This window comes from Protopterus annectens, chromosome 1.part1 (assembly GCF_019279795.1).
Source record: "Protopterus annectens isolate FY-2018-M chromosome 1.part1, PAN1.0, whole genome shotgun sequence".
NCBI classification, from domain to species: Eukaryota; Metazoa; Chordata; order Ceratodontiformes; family Protopteridae; genus Protopterus; species Protopterus annectens.
This window is the reverse complement of record NC_056726.1, coordinates 1105140334-1105161065: the sequence shown is the minus strand read 5'-3', so window position 1 is coordinate 1105161065 and position 20732 is coordinate 1105140334. Positions and strand designations below refer to the sequence as shown.

Genomic DNA, 20732 nt, shown 5'->3' with positions numbered 1-20732 from the left:
GCCGTTCGCCGCATTTTCCTTTTGATATGAGAAGATAGATGTTTAGGTGTTCGATCACCTAAACATTCAGTCTTCTAATATAGACCCGGCTGAAGGAATGGAATCCTTTGCATCAGAATCCTCATAAGTGGAGAGGGATTGTATGTCTTCATATTCAGATGCATCAGATTCATCTGACACTTGTTCATACAAAATTACAGGGGATCTCTTTTCCTTTTGGAGGGAGAATCTTGGCTTCCCCTCATCAGCATGATAAGGTCTTCTGCCATTTTAAGCATTTGATTCTGAGGCAAGAGAGCAGGTGCCTGAGAGTAGGTCATCGGTTTCTTGTATGTGGTTCATACCCTGGGCCTTAGAAACGTGGTCATTTTTGAAAGAACGGTAGTTGTGAAAGAAGACATCAGTTTGTGACGAGAATCGGTAGTGCGAAGGACTTCCTCGGAAGCTGGTGCATGCTCAGTGGCTCCAGACCCATCCAAGGTAGAGATGACCACAGGATCCCTAGTCGAATAAGAGTTTTGCAGCATACTGGACTCTGAAAGGGTCTCGGTAGCAGCCTTCAAATCCACAGAAGTGAGCATCAGAGTCTGGGAACGTACCTCAGTGAGGGCCAAAGAACTGACGACTAGCTTGAAAACTTAATTGGTAGGTTTGGACCTGTGTGGTCCGGCTCGGTCTTTATCTTTACATTTTTTCAGGGGATCTGTTGTTGAATGGCTTACTGAAGCCATATTGGAATTTGAAGACTGTAAGCGAAAATATCTGGCTACAATAAGGGCCCAACGCTGGACAGTTCTGGAGTTGAACAAAGCACAGAAGTGACAACGGGGGATGTCGTGGTCTGGGCCTAAACAAGTGACACAGTAAGAATGGAAGTCTCAGTGTGGTATTTGCTTTCCACAGGCAAGACAATTATTAACTTTTTCTGACATCGGCTAGTGCAAGAAAAACGGATTCCCAATGGGGTACTTAGCTTTAGAAGACTTCAACTTCAGTTCGGTAGATGAAAACTCAGGTAGCGGCCAACTGGCACTCGTGCAAACTGCTTCTGCTTTGGACTCCATGACAAGAAAGACCGATGTAATGGTGTCAGCTGCCTTACTGTATACTACTGATGACCTGACGTCTATCCTGAAGCGACAGCAACCAACACAGAAATACTAAGTCTCGGGCATTCCGACCGGCGAGGGCTACCCTGGCAGGGATAACCCAGCTGTGATGACTGCAACAGTGAAACACGAAGAACATGTAGGATGATTAATTTTAACATACCATTTTTTTTTTCTTTATTAAGTTTCATTTTAGCATACCAAGTTTTTTCCTTAAATACAGTTTTATGTTTCATATGCACACTTTCTAGGGCTTCACTTTCACAACATATGTGGTTTTCTTCTCCCCTAGACTAAATGTACTTATCCAAATCCTCACAAGGATGCTGGTGCCAGTGTATTTAACAGTAATTTAAGATAATGTTGCATTTTATTCCTTATAAGTGATGTTTTGCTTCATCAATTCCCACTATTTGTTGTGCCCTCCACTTAAGTGTTACTGGTGTTTCAAGGTTTCATTTCTTCCAGTAACAACATCCGAATTTGCAGGCTTGTCGCCTGTCTTTATCTAAACGAAAAGTTAACATTCTACACATTAAAGGTTTGCAAAGTAAATGTTTGATCTGCACATTCTGCATCTACTCAAGAAAATAATGACCAGGCAGTTAATGCAAGGATCAATGCTATACATTGTTTGCAAGCTGCTTCCTGGGGTGCAGGGTTTGATTCCTTCAGCTTTCATTTGCCTAATGCAATACTGTCAGCAAGTCACTTAACCAGATACTGCTTTGGGGCAAATTGAAGACTGGATTACTCTCCTCAGTGGTTCCCTGGCCCACATACCTAGTAGCCATCTATGAACCAGAGTTAAGCTTTTTCACGATTTGTTTCACAGACTGTCTGTAAAGACTTCCTCTTTTCAGTTTGAGAAGCTCTGGATGTGGCAATTCTTTCCAAGAGCGTAACCTTTTTCTGACCTACGTTTACACTGAGAACTTAAATGCGGTTTAGTTATGGACCTATAAATAGGCTTTAACCGTGATGTAGTTCAGACTCCTGAAATGACACCCAATACTGAAGTTTTTACTCAGTTACATGCAACTACCAAGTGGTTTGTTGCACCCACTGTCAGATAAATGCAATGGCATGAACTGACCCCATTTCTGATTCAGGACACATTTAAAGTTGACAGACTCGGTTCTGGCCTTCCATGAGTGTCCCTCTCAGACTCTGCAGGGCACCCAGAATGGCCTCCTTCTGCAGCTTTACCTCCTTTTCCTTATTATGGATTTTCTCGTGGACTGCAAGGTCAGCCCTCTGGAAGAAGCTCTTCCCACATGTGGCACAGTTATAGGACTTATTTTCAATATGAATTTTCTCATGAGTTCTAAGATTGCTCTTTCGTGTAAAACTCTTGCCACAAACTTCACATTTATATGGCTTTTCTTCACTGTGGCTTTTAACATGAATAGCAATAGAGTAATGTGCAAAAATCTTGCCACATATAGCACATTTATATGATTTATTCTTATCTGTGGTATGGATTTTTTCGTGGCCTGCAAGGCCACTCTTCAGTATAAAACACTTGCCACATGTAGCACATTTATAGGGTTTATTTCCAGTGTGAATTTTACCATGGTTTGTAAGGTTTTGCTTTCTTGTAAAAGCTGCACCACAAACTGTGCACTTATATGGCTTTTCTCCACTGTGAATTCTCTCATGGACTGTTAGGGCGTACTTTGCTCTAAAGGTCTTACTACACATGGCACATTTAAATGGCTTCTCCCCTCTATGTATTCTGTCATGGATGGTTAAGTGGCTCTTCTGTGCAAAACATTTGCCACATGTAATGCACCTGTGTGGTTTCTCTCCTGTATGAATTTTCATGTGGTCTGTAACATGTCCTTTCCGTGCAAAGCTCTTGCCACATGTGGTGCACGTGTACAGCTTCTCCCCACTGTGTATTCTTTCATGGGCAGTGAGATGGTCCTTTGTTGTAAAACTCTTGTCACAATTGTTGCATTTGTATGGTCTCTCTCCTCCATGGATTTTTTCATGGATTGTGAGGTGGCCCTCACTTGTGAAACTCTTACCACATTCAGCACGTCTGAGTGTTTTTTCTCGTCTGTAGAAGCTGCTATGTACTCTAAGGCTGTACTTTGATGTAAAGCACTTGCCACATGCTGTACATTTATATGTCTTTTGTGCTCTGTGGATACTCTCACACAATATTAGATTACTTTTCCATGTAAAATGTTTGACACATGCAGCATATACATATGGCCTCTTCCAGATACAGACTTTCTTGTAGCGCATTTTTTTATACTTGTCTAAGATGCCCTTCATATATCTACAAGACTTGTATGGTTTCCCACCACTGAGAGATTTCTGGTTTGTTGCTAAATTGTTCCTACACTTTTCCCACTTTTTATACACACTAGACTTTCTTGAACAGTTGAACTTGTGATGGGAATGGAAACCATTCCTACTTCCCTCAGTGGTTTTAGCATAACACTGGGTCCTACACATAAATGGAAACAGGAAACTCCTGTTACAGTAACCATTTTTGTACAATCTCTTTACTTCCTGATTTTGTAGATAACATTTCACCCCATTCTTCTCCTGAAACCTTGTGCCGTACATCATGTATCTATGGTATTGGTTTCCTGTACGAATGTTTTCATTTCTTGTAGCTGGAACTTTATTAGTGAAGCTTTTGTTGTCTTCAGAATTCACAACATCTTTTGATGATGATGTCTGACTGTGACTCTCGCAGTTCGACCACCTACTGACTTAAAAAAGATATTTTATTAAATTTATATTTGTACTCTTAAATCTGCTAAGTTCTATTTTCATTGACATAAGAATTATGGTACTAACATTACAAGCATCAGAAGCGTTCTTCTCCATTACATTATTATACCAAACAATAAACTGCACTTATAACATTTTTGTATTCAGCAATTCTTTAAGAAAACATCAGATGTACCTCACCAACACATATGTGGACAATTTTATAGAGTAATATGAATACATTATCAGTGCAGCATTGTACCCAACTCTCTCATATATTCCAGTTTCGGGAAATGTACCCAACTAAGGTTGATTCTTTATATTATTTCCATATCTTAGTCCCCAGTAGTCACTAGTCTGATACCTTCGAGGTAATACTTCAGTGGCGTTTAATCATTTGCCTAACTGTGGATTAATGTCGATTACACATTCCAAGTTGGTAGTATTGTTTAACGTTTTAAGGAAATTCCACACAGGCTGCTGACAAAACTGATCATCGTCAGGTTTTAGTAAAATAATGACTGTTGAATAGCTACAACAACATATTTACTGAAATCAATGTTTTCATACAAGCAAGAAAAAACACATCAGAAAGTGACCCTTTATCTATAAAAGACCTTCGGATTGTTGTCAGTCTATGTATATATCCTTTCTTTCAGATGTTACCTTGGTAAATTAACTGTCCCGAAGACCCATCTGGGTCAGAACTTCAATCAAAAGCCGAGGAAAAACGTACATCAACAAATAGCAGGTAAACAGATACAAAAATGAAGATACACAAAGGCAACACAAACAACCATGAGAAAAATACCCAAATGTGCACATGGATATAAAATGATAATATTGGTTATGTGTACAGTTGAATTAGCAGAAATTGAACATTACAGAGATAAGTCAAAGCATGGGTGAAAACAGTTACAGGTGTTCATAGGAAATCATGCGATATGTAATCAACAAACATTTACAAACTGAAAGCAACATTTCAAGAACAGAACAGCATGAAGTAAATATATAGCACATCATGAAGCAGATGTAGAAATGAGTATAATAAACCAGACAGTATAAATGAGTTTAAGAAACCGAAAAGTATAGTAAGATATAATCCAGTAGAATAAACCTCAAAGTACAGCAGACCTAGAAAATCAGATCAGTAATATATACCAAACAGTAAAGCAGTACAAAAAACAGAGAGAAGGACAGTACACCCCATAGTACAGCAGTATGAGAGATACAGATCAGCAGTGTATGCCAGATATTACAGTAGTATGAGGGACAGAGATGAGAACAGTATACCTGATAGTTCAGTATAAGAGATACAGATTAACAGAGTATATCTGATAGTATAGTAGTATGAGGGACAGAGATGAGAACAGTATACCTGACAGAGTATATCTGACAGTATAGTAGTATGAGGGACAGAGATGAGAACAGTATACCTGACAGAGTATATCTGACAGTATAGTAGTATGAGGGACAGAGATGTATAGTAGTATGAGGGACAGAGATGAGAACATTATACGTGACAGTTCAGTATAAGCGATGCAGATTAACAGAGTACAACCAAAGTAAACCAAGTAAATCAAGTACTAGTACTAGATAGGCTGTACTAAAAGCCTAATACTGTCATGTGAAATGTTAGTGATGGTACAAGGTAATAAATGGGGTGGTTAGATAACAGTGAATGTAGTCCTGTACAAATAACTGGAATGATTAGTTAACAGTGAATGTAGGCCTGTACAAATAACTGGAATGATTAGTTAACAGTGAATGTAGGCCTGTACAAATAACTGGAATGATTAGTTAACAGTGAATGTAGGCCTGTACAAATAACTGGAATGATTAGTTAACAGTGAATGTAGGCCTGTACAAATAACTGGAATGATTAGTTTACAGTGAATGTAGGCCTGTACAAATAACTGGAATGATTAGTTAACAGTGAATGTAGGCCTGTACAAATAACTGGAATGATTAGTTAACAGTGAATGTAGGCCTGTACAAATAACTGGAATGATTAGTTAACAGTGAATGTAGGCCTGTACAAATAACTGGAATGATTAGTTAACAGTGAATGTAGGCCTGTACAAATAACTGGAATGATTAGTTAACAGTGAATGTAGTCCTGTACAAATAACTGGAATGATTAGTTAACAGTGAATGTAGGCCTGTACAAATAACTGGAATGATTAGTTTACAGTGAATGTAGTCCTGTACAAATAACTGGAATGATTAGTTAACAGTGAATGTAGGCCTGTACAACTAACTGGAATGATTAGTTAACAGTGAATGTAGTCCTGTACAAATAACTGGAATGATTAGTTAACAGTGAATGTAGGCCTGTACAAATAACTGGAATGATTAGTTAACAGTGAATGTAGGCCTGTACAAATAACTGGAATGATTAGTTAACAGTGAATGTAGTCCTGTACAAATAACTGGAATGATTAGTTAACAGTGAATGTAGGCCTGTACAAATAACTGGAATGATTAGTTAACAGTGAATGTAGGCCTGTACAAATAACTGGAATGATTAGTTAACAGTGAATGTAGGCCTGTACAAATAACTGGAATGATTAGTTAACAGTGAATGTAGCCCTGTACAAATAACTGGAATGATTAGTTAACAGTGAATGTAGGCCTGTACAAATAACTGGAATGATTAGTTAACAGTGAATGTAGTCCTGTACAAATAACTGGAATGATTAGTTAACAGTGAATGTAGTCCTGTACAAATAACTGGAATGATTAGTTAACAGTGAATGTAGGCCTGTACAAATAACTGGAATGATTAGTTAACAGTGAATGTAGGCCTGTACAAATAACTGGAATGATTAGTTAACAGTGAATGTAGGCCTGTACAAATAACTGGAATGATTAGTTAACAGTGAATGTAGGCCTGTACAAATAACTGGAATGATTAGTTAACAGTGAATGTAGGCCTGTACAAATAACTGGAATGATTAGTTAACAGTGAATGTAGGCCTGTACAAATAACTGGAATGATTAGTTAACAGTGAATGTAGGCCTGTACAAATAACTGGAATGATTAGTTAACAGTGAATGTAGGCCTGTACAAATAACTGGAATGATTAGTTAACAGTGAATGTAGGCCTGTACAAATAACTGGAATGATTAGTTAACAGTGAATGTAGGCCTGTACAAATAACTGGAATGATTAGTTAACAGTGAATGTAGGCCTGTACAAATAACTGGAATGATTAGTTAACAGTGAATGTAGGCCTGTACAAATAACTGGAATGATTAGTTAACAGTGAATGTAGGCCTGTACAAATAACTGGAATGATTAGTTAACAGTGAATGTAGGCCTGTACAAATAACTGGAATGATTAGTTAACAGTGAATGTAGGCCTGTACAAATAACTGGAATGATTAGTTAACAGTGAATGTAGGCCTGTACAAATAACTGGAATGATTAGTTAACAGTGAATGTAGGCCTGTACAAATAACTGGAATGATTAGTTAACAGTGAATGTAGGCCTGTACAAATAACTGGAATGATTAGTTAACAGTGAATGTAGGCCTGTACAAATAACTGGAATGATTAGTTAACAGTGAATGTAGGCCTGTACAAATAACTGGAATGATTAGTTAACAGTGAATGTAGGCCTGTACAAATAACTGGAATGATTAGTTAACAGTGAATGTAGGCCTGTACAAATAACTGGAATGATTAGTTAACAGTGAATGTAGGCCTGTACAAATAACTGGAATGATTAGTTAACAGTGAATGTAGGCCTGTACAAATAACTGGAATGATTAGTTAACAGTGAATGTAGTCCTGTACAAATAACTGGAATGATTAGTTAACAGTGAATGTAGGCCTGTACAAATAACTGGAATGATTAGTTAACAGTGAATGTAGGCCTGTACAAATAACTGGAATGATTAGTTAACAGTGAATGTAGGCCTGTACAAATAACTGGAATGATTAGTTAACAGTGAATGTAGGCCTGTACAAATAACTGGAATGATTAGTTAACAGTGAATGTAGGCCTGTACAAATAACTGGAATGATTAGTTAACAGTGAATGTAGGCCTGTACAAATAACTGGAATGATTAGTTAACAGTGAATGTAGGCCTGTACAAATAACTGGAATGATTAGTTAACAGTGAATGTAGGCCTGTACAAATAACTGGAATGATTAGTTAACAGTGAATGTAGGCCTGTACAAATAACTGGAATGATTAGTTAACAGTGAATGTAGTCCTGTACAAATAACTGGAATGATTAGTTAACAGTGAATGTAGGCCTGTACAAATAACTGGAATGATTAGTTAACAGTGAATGTAGGCCTGTACAAATAACTGGAATGATTAGTTAACAGTGAATGTAGGCCTGTACAAATAACTGGAATGATTAGTTAACAGTGAATGTAGGCCTGTACAAATAACTGGAATGATTAGTTAACAGTGAATGTAGGCCTGTACAAATAACTGGAATGATTAGTTAACAGTGAATGTAGGCCTGTACAAATAACTGGAATGATTAGTTAACAGTGAATGTAGTCCTGTACAAATAACTGGAATGATTAGTTAACAGTGAATGTAGGCCTGTACAAATAACTGGAATGATTAGTTAACAGTGAATGTAGGCCTGTACAAATAACTGGAATGATTAGTTAACAGTGAATGTAGGCCTGTACAAATAACTGGAATGATTAGTTAACAGTGAATGTAGGCCTGTACAAATAACTGGAATGATTAGTTAACAGTGAATGTAGGCCTGTACAAATAACTGGAATGATTAGTTAACAGTGAATGTAGGCCTGTACAAATAACTGGAATGATTAGTTAACAGTGAATGTAGGCCTGTACAAATAACTGGAATGATTAGTTAACAGTGAATGTAGGCCTGTACAAATAACTGGAATGATTAGTTAACAGTGAATGTAGGCCTGTACAAATAACTGGAATGATTAGTTTACAGTGAATGTAGTCCTGTACAAATAACTGGAATGATTAGTTAACAGTGAATGTAGGCCTGTACAAATAACTGGAATGATTAGTTAACAGTGAATGTAGTCCTGTACAAATAACTGGAATGATTAGTTAACAGTGAATGTAGTCCTGTACAAATAACTGGAATGATTAGTTAACAGTGAATGTAGGCCTGTACAAATAACTGGAATGATTAGTTAACAGTGAATGTAGTCCTGTACAAATAACTGGAATGATTAGTTAACAGTGAATGTAGGCCTGTACAAATAACTGGAATGATTAGTTAACAGTGAATGTAGGCCTGTACAAATAACTGGAATGATTAGTTAACAGTGAATGTAGGCCTGTACAAATAACTGGAATGATTAGTTAACAGTGAATGTAGCCCTGTACAAATAACTGGAATGATTAGTTAACAGTGAATGTAGGCCTGTGCATATAACTGGAATGATTAGTTAACAGTGAATGTAGTCCTGTACAAATAACTGGAATGATTAGTTAACAGTGAATGTAGTCCTGTACAAATAACTGGAATGATTAGTTAACAGTGAATGTAGGCCTGTACAAATAACTGGAATGATTAGTTAACAGTGAATGTAGTCCTGTACAAATAACTGGAATGATTAGTTAACAGTGAATGTAGGCCTGTACAAATAACTGGAATGATTAGTTAACAGTGAATGTAGTCCTGTACAAATAACTGGAATGATTAGTTAACAGTGAATGTAGTCCTGTACAAATAACTGGAATGATTAGTTAACAGTGAATGTAGTCCTGTACAAATAACTGGAATGATTAGTTAACAGTGAATGTAGGCCTGTACAAATAACTGGAATGATTAGTTAACAGTGAATGTAGGCCTGTACAAATAACTGGAATGATTAGTTAACAGTGAATGTAGGCCTGTACAAATAACTGGAATGATTAGTTAACAGTGAATGTAGGCCTGTACAAATAACTGGAATGATTAGTTAACAGTGAATGTAGTCCTGTACAAATAACTGGAATGATTAGTTAACAGTGAATGTTGTCCTGTACAAATAACTGGAATGATTAGTTAACAGTGAATGTAGTCCTGTACAAATAACTGGAATGATTAGTTAACAGTGAATGTAGGCCTGTACAAATAACTGGAATGATTAGTTAACAGTGAATGTAGGCCTGTACAAATAACTGGAATGATTAGTTAACAGTGAATGTAGGCCTGTACAAATAACTGGAATGATTAGTTAACAGTGAATGTAGGCCTGTACAAATAACTGGAATGATTAGTTAACAGTGAATGTAGTCCTGTACAAATAACTGGAATGATTAGTTAACAGTGAATGTAGTCCTGTACAAATAACTGGAATGATTAGTTAACAGTGAATGTAGTCCTGTACAAATAACTGGAATGATTAGTTAACAGTGAATGTTGTCCTGTACAAATAACTGGAATTATTAGTTTACAGTGAATGTAGTCCTGTACAAATAACTGGAATGATTAGTTAACAGTGAATGTAGGCCTGTACAAATAACTGGAATGATTAGTTAACAGTGAATGTAGGCCTGTACAAATAACTGGAATGATTAGTTAACAGTGAATGTAGGCCTGTACAAATAACTGGAATTATTAGTTCACAGTGAATGTAGGCCTGTACAAATAACTGGAATGATTAGTTAACAGTTAATGCAGGCCTGTACAATAAGTGGGGTGGTTAGTTTACAGTGACAGTAGTACTGTAAAAGTGTTATGTCTGACCACAGAGACAGCAGAACTTTGTATTGTGTGAACTAGAAATAAGGAGCATTTAATAGGGTTCAGAGGAGTATACTGCACTATTATTTATGGACAAGATGCAGTAAGCAAAAATATTCATATACAACACTTACAACATGTGTAGAGAAGCTAGACCCCCCCAAAAGTTGCAAGAAGAAGGGTTAGTTGTAATTTGGAAGGGAACATAATGCAAAATGGGTTATAGCAAATTACCTGAATCTACCTAACGGAATCACCTGTATTTATATCTCAGATTTTGAGTTTTTCTAAATAAAGTCAGTCTATTTTCCTGATTTTCTGAGGGATACTATTCTAGTTAATATTTTTGCAAAGGATTTTTCACAGAGTGCAAGATGTAAGAGGGTTTTTACAGTTGGAAAAAAGTCATGACCCTGTACAGGGATAAAACCACCTCTTACTTAAAACAGCAATTGTAATGGTGGGAAGCAGACCTTTCTACAGAGAACATGTTTTTATGCCAATTACTGGTAACCAAATTACTTTATTTACAGTTAAAAGTTCAAAGAAAACTGAGAAACCACTTAATAAGACAAACAAAAAAAAAGGCAAAAAAAAAAAAAAACAGAAGCAAACAGTTTTTTGTACGTTAGCGCTTTTGTCAAAAAGTGCTAACATACAAAAAACAGTTTTTCTGGGTTTTGTTTGGCTCTTTTTTGTTTTATACACTTAAAAGTTGTGTTTTCTGCTGCAGGAAAGGTCAGTAAATTGCAATATATTTATTTGCTGTGTTCGGCATTGTGAATATTCTTTTAGTATACAATAATGCAACAACTGAGAATTTATACTCGAGTCTTGGCAACAGGACGTTAGTAGCAACAGATGGTCTTGCATCTGGAATTAACAAGTAAGCAACCTTTGTAGACAAGGAGTTAGGAAGGAACTTTTATAGACAGTTGCTCTGTCAGTGAATGGAAGCACAGATTTCGGTCAAGTGAGACAATTACCCCCGGGGACTTTAAACAATAATACATGAATGAGTGCTGTTCTTTTTTGGTGTTCCCAGTAGCACATCAATTGATATCTGGGGGTTAAAAGGAAGGTAAACCAAGTCCTGTCTGAGCTAAATGTTACTTTGCAAGTAATTATTTAGTAGCTTGGTGATTTGAAGGTTTAAGTTTGATTGTTTACTTATTTGCATTTGTTTACCGGGAGAATCCACTGCGATAAGGTGAGCCCATTTTCAGTGGAGACCAGAGGAGAAAGGCTCCAGACATAGTATAACTCTTACACAGTACAAATATAAAATCATACGGGACAAACATTATACATAAATATAGAATCATATGAGACAAACATAACACATGTACCATAAAGCATAACATTACATTGAGTAGCAAAGTACAGACACAATAAAGGAACATACAATGTAGGACGAAGAAATAGTGATAACAGAGCAGAAACACTACACCTTAGAAAGGTAGATCATGTGACAATAACAATAACATTGAGCAGTAGGTCCAGTCGGAGATAGAAATAGCTTGGTGTGCAATCTATGCTAGATGCAAGATAGAACTATCTAAGAAGTTTGATTAGGCCAGATGCCAGGAGGTTAAACCTGAAGTGAAGATTAGGAATTCAGAAACATGATCTTGTGGTAAGAGTACCTAACATTACTTTAGATGGTAAATGTAGAATGGAAGTCTTTCAGGGTGGGGGAGTACATGGATGGGGGTATTTAGAGCATGACAGGGAAGAGTCAGGGATGGGGAGGAGGCAAGAAAGGCGGTTCAAGTTATAGGAACTACATCCTTAGTGCAGTTGCATTGCCATAGAGAGGTGAGGTGTTGCTTCAGGGATATCATAAAGAAAGGTGCACTGCTGATAGACCGTATTGATTGAGGGAGATTATTCCATAGCTTGGCTATACTAAAGGAGTAGCACATTTGTCCTGCTGCATGGGTTGGTTACATTACATTTAGGAGCAGTTGGTTATTGGATTGGAGAGGTCTGTTTGGTTAACATTGTGTGAGTACAGAAGACAAGGAAGGGGAGCTAGATGGTTTACAGATAAATTTGCATGCAGTGGTTAATTGAATAAGAGACAGGTGATGTGGTAGTTCTACCAGTTTAGTTGGTTCAGAGATGAGCAGTGGTGTTGTTACAAATTTAGCAGTTTTGTTACATAAGCCTAGTTTAGATGTGAGGGAGGCCTTAATATTAGTCAGGAAAGGTGTACCATAAAGAAGAGAGGGTAGCAGGAAGGAAGAGGGGAATGATAGTTTTACAGAGTGACTGAGGAAGTATTTTTGTCAACAGAGAGAGTTCCCAGTTTTTGGGGTATTTTTTTTTTTAGTTATAATTATGTTGTCAGTGTACAGAATGTAGGTAATGTGGGGAAGGCTGCAAATTAGTAGTAGTAATTATTATTATAACATATTTAACTCGGGCAAAAAAAAGCACTCCTTCAGTGAGTAGCCATGTAACTGTATGTGTATCATATGTTGCAACACCAAATGCCCTATGCACCCACTTAACTATACATGTATCATATGCTGCAACACCAAATGCCCTATGTACCCATGCAACTGTATGTGTATTATACACTGCCACACCAAATGCCCTATGTACCCATGAAACTGTACGTGTATCATATGCTGCAACACCAAATGCCCTATGCACCCACTTAACTATACGTGTATCATATACTGCCACACCAAATGCCCTATGTACCCATGAAACTGTACGTGTATCATATACTGCAACACCAAATGCCCTATGCACTCACTTAACTATACGTGTATCATATACTGCAACACTAAATGCCCTATGTACCCATGTAACTGTATGTGTATTATACGCTGCCACACCAAATGCCCTATGTACCCATGTAACTGTACATGTATCATATGCTGCAACACCAAATGCCCTATGTACCCATGTAACTGTATGTGTATTATATGCTGCCACACCAAATGCCCTATGTACCCATGTAAATGTAGGTGTATTATATACTGCAACAATAAATGCCCTATGCACACGTTAACTGTATGTGTAATATATGCTGCAACACCAAATGCCCTATGCACCCACTTAACTATACGTATATCATATGCTGCAACAGCAACTGCCCTATGTACCCATGTAACTGTATGTGTATTATACGCTGCCACACCAAATGCCCTATGTACCCATGTAACTGTACGTGTATTATATACTGCAGCACTAAATGCCCTATGCACGCATGTTAACTGTATGTGTATTATATGCTGCAACACCAAATGCCCTATGCACCCATGTAACTGCATGTGTATTATACATTGCAACACCAAATGCCCTATGTACCTATGAAACTGTACGTGTATTATATGCTGCAACATTTAATGCCCTATGCACTTACGTTAACTGTATGTGTATTATATGCTACAACACCAAATGCCCTATGTACCCACGTAACTGTACGTGTACTGTATGCAGCAACACCAAATACACTGTTGCAAAGTTAGCTGCCAAACCACTGAATTACTTATCTGAAAAAACTGTCAGCCAGTTGATGTAAAAATATAGAAGGGTCTGTCTTTCAAAATACATGCTTTAGTTTAGAAATACAACTCCTCACTGACCTTTGTTTCATAATTTAAACAATAAATCTAGATTGTTAATGAATGCACAGACACTGTGCTGAGCTTAGGCATAAATGCATGTTGTTTGTATGAATGCCATGCTTTAGTATGCAGTCAACTAACTGGTAGTGTACAAGCCTTTTCTAGGCCTTTCCTAATGAACATATAGATAGAAAAGTCGTCACCAGGACTGGAAATAGATGATACTTTTGGGACAGAAGTAGTAAGTGAATGCCTGAAGCTGCCAGAAGTGTTTTGGTACTTAATGTAGTTCATATCAGGTGGCAATAACAGAAGTGGCAGAAATGTATAGTGGGTGACATCAGGGTGGATATTTCTCTTTTGTTGTGTAGAAAGTATTGGTGTCAAGGCAACTCTGTAGACAGACTTTTATGAAAATTATAGTACTCCTCGGTGACTTACCTGCCAGAAATTTCTGGGTTTGCTATATACAATGACTGACATTTCTTTAAACAACTGGCAGTGACTATTCGGATGTTAATTACAGGACATATCTTTAGTTGTTGGTACATTGTGTAGTTAACTTGGTTACCTCACCATTTTTCAGGTCAGCCCGGGCTTTGCTTCATAAGTACAGGGACTGCAGTCTGGCAATTAATGCATTGAGTTTAGGCTCTGAAATGTTAACAAGCCATTTCCTGTGATCACGAGTAACAAAGAGCGCAGGTTTGATTCTTCCTATCCTCAGATGCTCACCGTGTTACTCCGAGCAAGTCACATAGTTACCCCAGGTTCCCCGTGCCCTGAAAAGGACACATACCCAATGGGATTACATGGTTATATTAAAAACAAAAGATGGTTTTGTTGCACTCTATGGTTTTCAAGCAGATGTACTCTGTCTTATACAGTGCTGATGGTACTACAAATGGAAGAAAGTCCAAATGTAAGGTCTGCACATCTGTACGTTGGGTCCAATCAATATGTTAGAATTCTGTAAGTGGGATGGATTCTCTACATTCTAGGATTCAGTGTGTCACGACTGTTTATGGTGGAAGCCGATACTACACTTTAATGACCTGGGATTTAGTTTGTAATGACTGTAAGAAAGGTAATACACTTTGGGTAGCTGTCACTGGAAGTATCTCTTTTTTTTTACCTGTTAAACAGGGAGAGAGATTAGTGTACTTCCTAATAAACACAAAGACACTGTCATTTTGCCTAGTTCTTGATCTGCTCCCAATAAATGAGATTCTGTTCTGGTTAAAATAAAAAGAAATCTAGGTGTTATCTTTTACCCAAGAGTCCATAACCATCAAGAATTTACAGTTATGCTGAAAAGTGTAGGCTTTAAACAGAGACCATTTGTTAAATGCTGGTTGTGTTCATATGTCTTATACAAGTGCTTTGTAGTGTTAGCACCACTTTACAAACTGGATTGTGCACCAGCACACAACAATATGACATAAAGGACCATTAAATAACTATCCTGAAAATTTTAGACCAATATTATTACAGAGCTAAACTGTAACAATCCAGCGCAGCAATCAGTCAGCAAAATCGTTGGACAAACTACTGTACATTAAAATACACTACAAAAGAAGTAATTAACATACATAGATTATTAAATATAAAGTTCAAACTGAAAACAAAAATGCACATCCATTTTATAAATTGCAATAACTGGACCTAGGGTGTACTTTGTATGGATATTACCAAATGCCCAAGGACTGGAGCACATGGGGATGAACATGATACAGATATTAATCATATACCCTGGGACTTGGGCACTTGGGGTTTTACACATTAAAGATATTTTGGTGTGCCCAGGGACTTGAGCACTTATAGATGTACATGATACAGATATCATCATACGCCCAGGGATTGGATCACTTGGGGGTGCACATGGTACAGACATTACTATACTCCCACAGTCTATGGCACATGGCGGTGTTCATGGTACAGGTATTATCATATGCCCAGGGACTGGGGCACTTCTGGATGTACATGGTACAGACAGCTGCAAAGTCTTGGTAGTGCAACAAGTAATACATTAGACTTTGGTACAGGTTGTGTTTTCTACTCCTACACCAAGTAATTGGCTTAATTTTTTTTAATGGCTAGGCTTATAAGGGCCCTATTGGTCATTAGCCATTAGACACCTACAAACCTATATTTTATTTTATTTTATTTATTTTTTTAACATTTGTTTACTGGGAAAGTCCAACTTGGAACAAAGCCAATTTTCAGCACAGGTCCAGGGAGAAACACTCCAGACATATGTCTTTGTAATGTGGGAGGAAACCAGATACCTGGAGAGAACCCACATGAATGCAGGGAGGACATGCAGACACCACACAGAAGACACTCCAGCGGAGAATCGAACCAGAGAACCTCTTGCTACCACTGCACCATCCAATGACCATACTCTAAGGGATTGGAGCACTTGGGGTGTACATGGTACAGATACTACTGTATGCATAGGGAATGGGGCACTTCAGGGTGTACATGGTCCATATATATATGCCCAGGGACTGGAGCACTTGAGCTGTACATGGTACATATATTGCCATATACCCAGGGACTGGGGTCACTTGAGGTGTGCATTGTACAGATATTATCATATGTCTAGAACTGGGACACTTGGGTGTGTTCATGGTACAGATATTAAAATATGCCCAGGGACTCAGGTACTTAGGGTTTGCATTGTACAGATATTACCATATGCCCAGGGACTGGGGCATTTGGGGGTGTACACAGGTTCATATTTGGTTACTAGTTTATTGTCCCTAGGGCCTTTATAAGCCTAGTCATGGTATACCCTTATTCCCTTACTGACCAAGTTGTATGGTTTATATTTGCAGCATGAGGCTATGATCACCAACTGCCCTTATCCAAGAGGGACATAGATGACACCCCGGGGTAAATTTCTGGTCTCCCATCTAGTTGTTTAAGTTACGCTTAAATAGGGTCACTGAGGAGCTCTGTTTATGTGAATTGGGAGTTTGTTCCAGTGGAGTGGCAATCTCTGGGTGACATATCTGTCTCTCCAGAATCTCCTATTAATGTCACCGGCTAGGTAAAGATTCCTAGAATGAGTGAATATTGTCCCATGTGACTTGTGGAAGTGCAGCATTTCCATTAGGGAAGAGTCCAAGACTGCTCTGTAGGCCATGTACAAGTCACCTCTTAGCAGCCTATAAGATACAGAGTACAGTGACAGGGTCTTCAGACTGTCCATGTAGGTCATGTGTTAAAGGTCTTGAATTTTCTTGATGAGAAAATTCAAGGGGAGTTGTAACATCCTTAGTTCTGGATGCAATGGCCATCTATGACACAATCCCCCACTCAGGCATCATCGAAAGGCTAACTCAACTTGGTGTAAATCCCTGTCTCATCAGGTGGGTGGTCAACTGGCTCACAAATAGCCCCCACAAGGTCAAAATAGGTGCCACCACCTCAGACAGCAGACCTGTCACTAGTGGTGTTCCCCAGGGATCTGTCCTGGGACCCCTACTGTTTGGAATCTACTTTTCAGAGGCCCAGGCAAAGACAAAGGGCTTGTAGCTGACCAAGTTTTTGATGACCAAGTTGGGTGCTGTCATTGAGTCCTCTAATGATGTTAACATACTGTAAGAGTGTCTCACAGCTACAAATAACTGGTGCCAAAGTCATGACCTTAACTTAAATGTAAAAAAATGTATTATCATACCATTCTGCAAAATCACGGACCCGACTGACTACCCCATCAATGGAAACCCCCTAAGCACACAACCTGTGGTGACAGACCTGGATATTCAACTTATCAACAATCTCACATTTGACCATCATGTGGCGGCAGTGGTCAGAAAAGTCTTTTACTTGGTTCATCTCAGAAGTAAAGGGATTGCATCCAGAAAAAAGAAGGTTATTACCTCACTGTACATTTCCCTCATTAGGCCTATAAATTGAGTATAACACCTCGTTTAGTGTATACCTCGCCAAACACCTGCAGCAACTGGAAAGGCAACAGAAATACCTCACAAAAAGAGAATCCATGGCCTCCAACACTTGTCCTATGCGGTCAGGCTCAAATCACTATCACCTTACTTGGTATCATACAGATTTCTCAGAGGTGATCTGTCTCACCTACAAGGGAATCTCGGACCTGCCCTACTAGAGATGCTCTGTATCCGTAAGTCTAACTCCTCATGCACTACCTGCTCAAAAGGCCTGAATCTAATAGGTTCATAGGTAGGTACTAGGCTATCTGCCCGAGGGCATTTATAAGCCTAGCCAGAGTGTGTTAGCTTTCGCCACCCCATTGATTAATTAACCGAGCCTCTGTCAAACAGAGCCAATGATGTGATCCCAGGAGTGTATTTTCTGTTACCCATCCACTCGTCAAGGTTTCTCTTGAGTGTGAGTGAGGGGCTCTGCCTAATGTAGTTTGGAATTTTGTTCCAAAGCATGAGGAGTCTCTGTGACAGGAATCTATCCCTCCAGCACGTTCTATTTATTGCTGTGGCAAGGTTTAGCTCAGTAGAGCGAGTGGCTCACAGTGACTTGGATTTTTTTAGGTGGAGCATGTCCATCAATTCTGAGTTGGATATGGCTTTGAAAGTCAGGCAGAGACCACCTCTGAGTAAGCGATATGCCACTGAGTACAGCTGGAGTTTTTCCAGTTGGGCTGCATAGGACATATGTTTAAGGCCAGTAATCCTCTTGGTGAGGTACTTTTGTGGTCTTTTCAGCTGTTGGAAGTGTCTTGTGAGGTACATCCCAAATGGGGCATTATACTCTATGATGGGTCTGATGATTGATGAGTAGAGGGGCAGTATAACCTCTATTTTTAGATTCAAACCCTTTAGTAATTACATGGGCTACACAGAAGGATTTCTTAACTACTTTGGCAATATGATTGTCAAAGGAGAGATTACTATCTACCTGGGTCCCCATATCTCTTATTACCTCTTCTGTATTAAGGGGGCTGCCACCTATGTGGTAATTCATGGGTGTTTTGGTTTTCCCAAATGGGATGACTATGCATTTTTGGCATTTAGCTTGAGACCATTACTTTGACACCAGGTGTCCGTCTCAGTAAGGCCCTTTTGGAGAATGTCTGTGTCAGCCGGAGAGTCGATTATAGCTCCCAGTTTGCAGTCATCAGCAAACTTGGTTAGCCATAGTCCTCCTGTGTTTGTCTGTACTTCTGAGAAGTATACGCCAAACAGTAGGGGTCCCAGGACTGAGCCTTGTGGGACACCATTTGTGATTGGTTTAGAGTCGGACCTGGAGCCTGCTATTCTTACTGTGTGAGTTCCGTCTGTAAGCCAGTTGGCAAACCATCTCGTGACATAGGGGTTTATGTTAAGGCTGGTGAGTTTTTCTATAATTCCTGAGTGGGGAATGGTGTCAAAAGCCTTGGCGAGGTCAAGGTAGGCTGTGTGAACTACCTTCCCCTCATCTATGGCCTTGGTGATGGTCTCGAAGAAGTCATCCAGGTTTAGTAGGCATGATCTGCCCTTAATAAAGCCGAACTGGGTCGGATCAAGTGTTTGGAGGTTCCCAATGTCTTTGTTAATGAGTTCCATGATGATGCGCTCCATAGCCTTGCAGACCAGGCTAGTCAGGCTTATGGGGCGATTGTTACCAGGGTCAGTTGTGGCCTCCTCCTTTGTGGAGCAGAATAACCATTGCTGTGCACCATTCTATGGGCACATAGCCTGTGGAGAGGCTGAGGTTGAAACAGTGTGTTTAGGTGGGGGGTTAGTTCGTTCTATAGTTTGAAGAAAACGCAGCCTGAGACACCATCTGGCCCCACTGATGCTGTGCTTTTGGCTTTTGAAAGGGCTGTTTTCACCTGTGTGTCTGTGATTTCTGGGACACTACACTTTTATGGTATTGTTGTGGGCCCTTTTGGGGGCGAGAGGGAGGTTTGCACTGAATCCATCTGTCAGGATGTTGGCAATATCAGTAGGTTCAGTATATTTTGTGCTATTTTGCACTAGCTCAGAGCATATCTGCGAGTTGCCACTTACATTCTTGACATAGCTAAAGAAGGATTTGTGGTTATCTTTCGAATCCTTGGCTATTTTTCTTTCAAAGTTAGCCTTGGAGGATTTTATGAGGGACCTTAGTTTCTTGCTGATACTGATCAGGGATGTCTTTCCTTCTTGGGATTTGCTTTTTTTCTGAACTAGTTTCCTCCTTCTATTGTATAGCCTGTTTATGGCAGGGGTCCACCAGACTGGTTTCCTTCTCTTACGGGAGTGAGTCTTGGTTTTGCTAGGGATGGAATGATCCATGCATCTTTGTAGGTGCTCATAGAGTGCATTTGTAAAGGTTCCTGCATCTTGGACACTGTTATCCTTTAGCATGGGGGCTGTGAAACTTACCACCTCTGTCTTAAGTAAGGTGAAGTTTGCTATAGAAATGTTTTTCACTGTGGTTTCCTTGGTTGGAGGTGGTGGTGTGGTGTGGACATCCAGAGTGATTAGTTTATGGTCTGATATAACCAGTGACAGGTTGACCTCCGGTGTGGAACCTGTGTAGCCCATGTTGGTGATGACCAGGTCAAATATGTTTTCACCTCTGGTAGGGAAGTTTACCAGCTGATCCAGAGCATTTGAGTTGATAAATTCCAGGAAGCGCTG

General features: G+C 39.0%; 1 protein-coding gene across 1 annotated transcript in view; it reads right to left on the bottom strand.

Annotated features, from left to right (window-relative positions):
- Positions 1–1230: 1230 nt before the first annotated feature.
- The window catches only part of LOC122809041 (gastrula zinc finger protein XlCGF57.1-like), a 150794-nt gene continuing 131292 nt past the window's right edge, over positions 1231–20732 (bottom strand). Inside the window, exon 4 of the mRNA XM_044080255.1 lies at positions 1231–3841. Within this exon, the coding sequence (XP_043936190.1) occupies positions 2229–3841 (1613 nt within the window). The 3' untranslated portion in view covers positions 1231–2228. The remainder of the gene's footprint in view (positions 3842–20732) is intronic.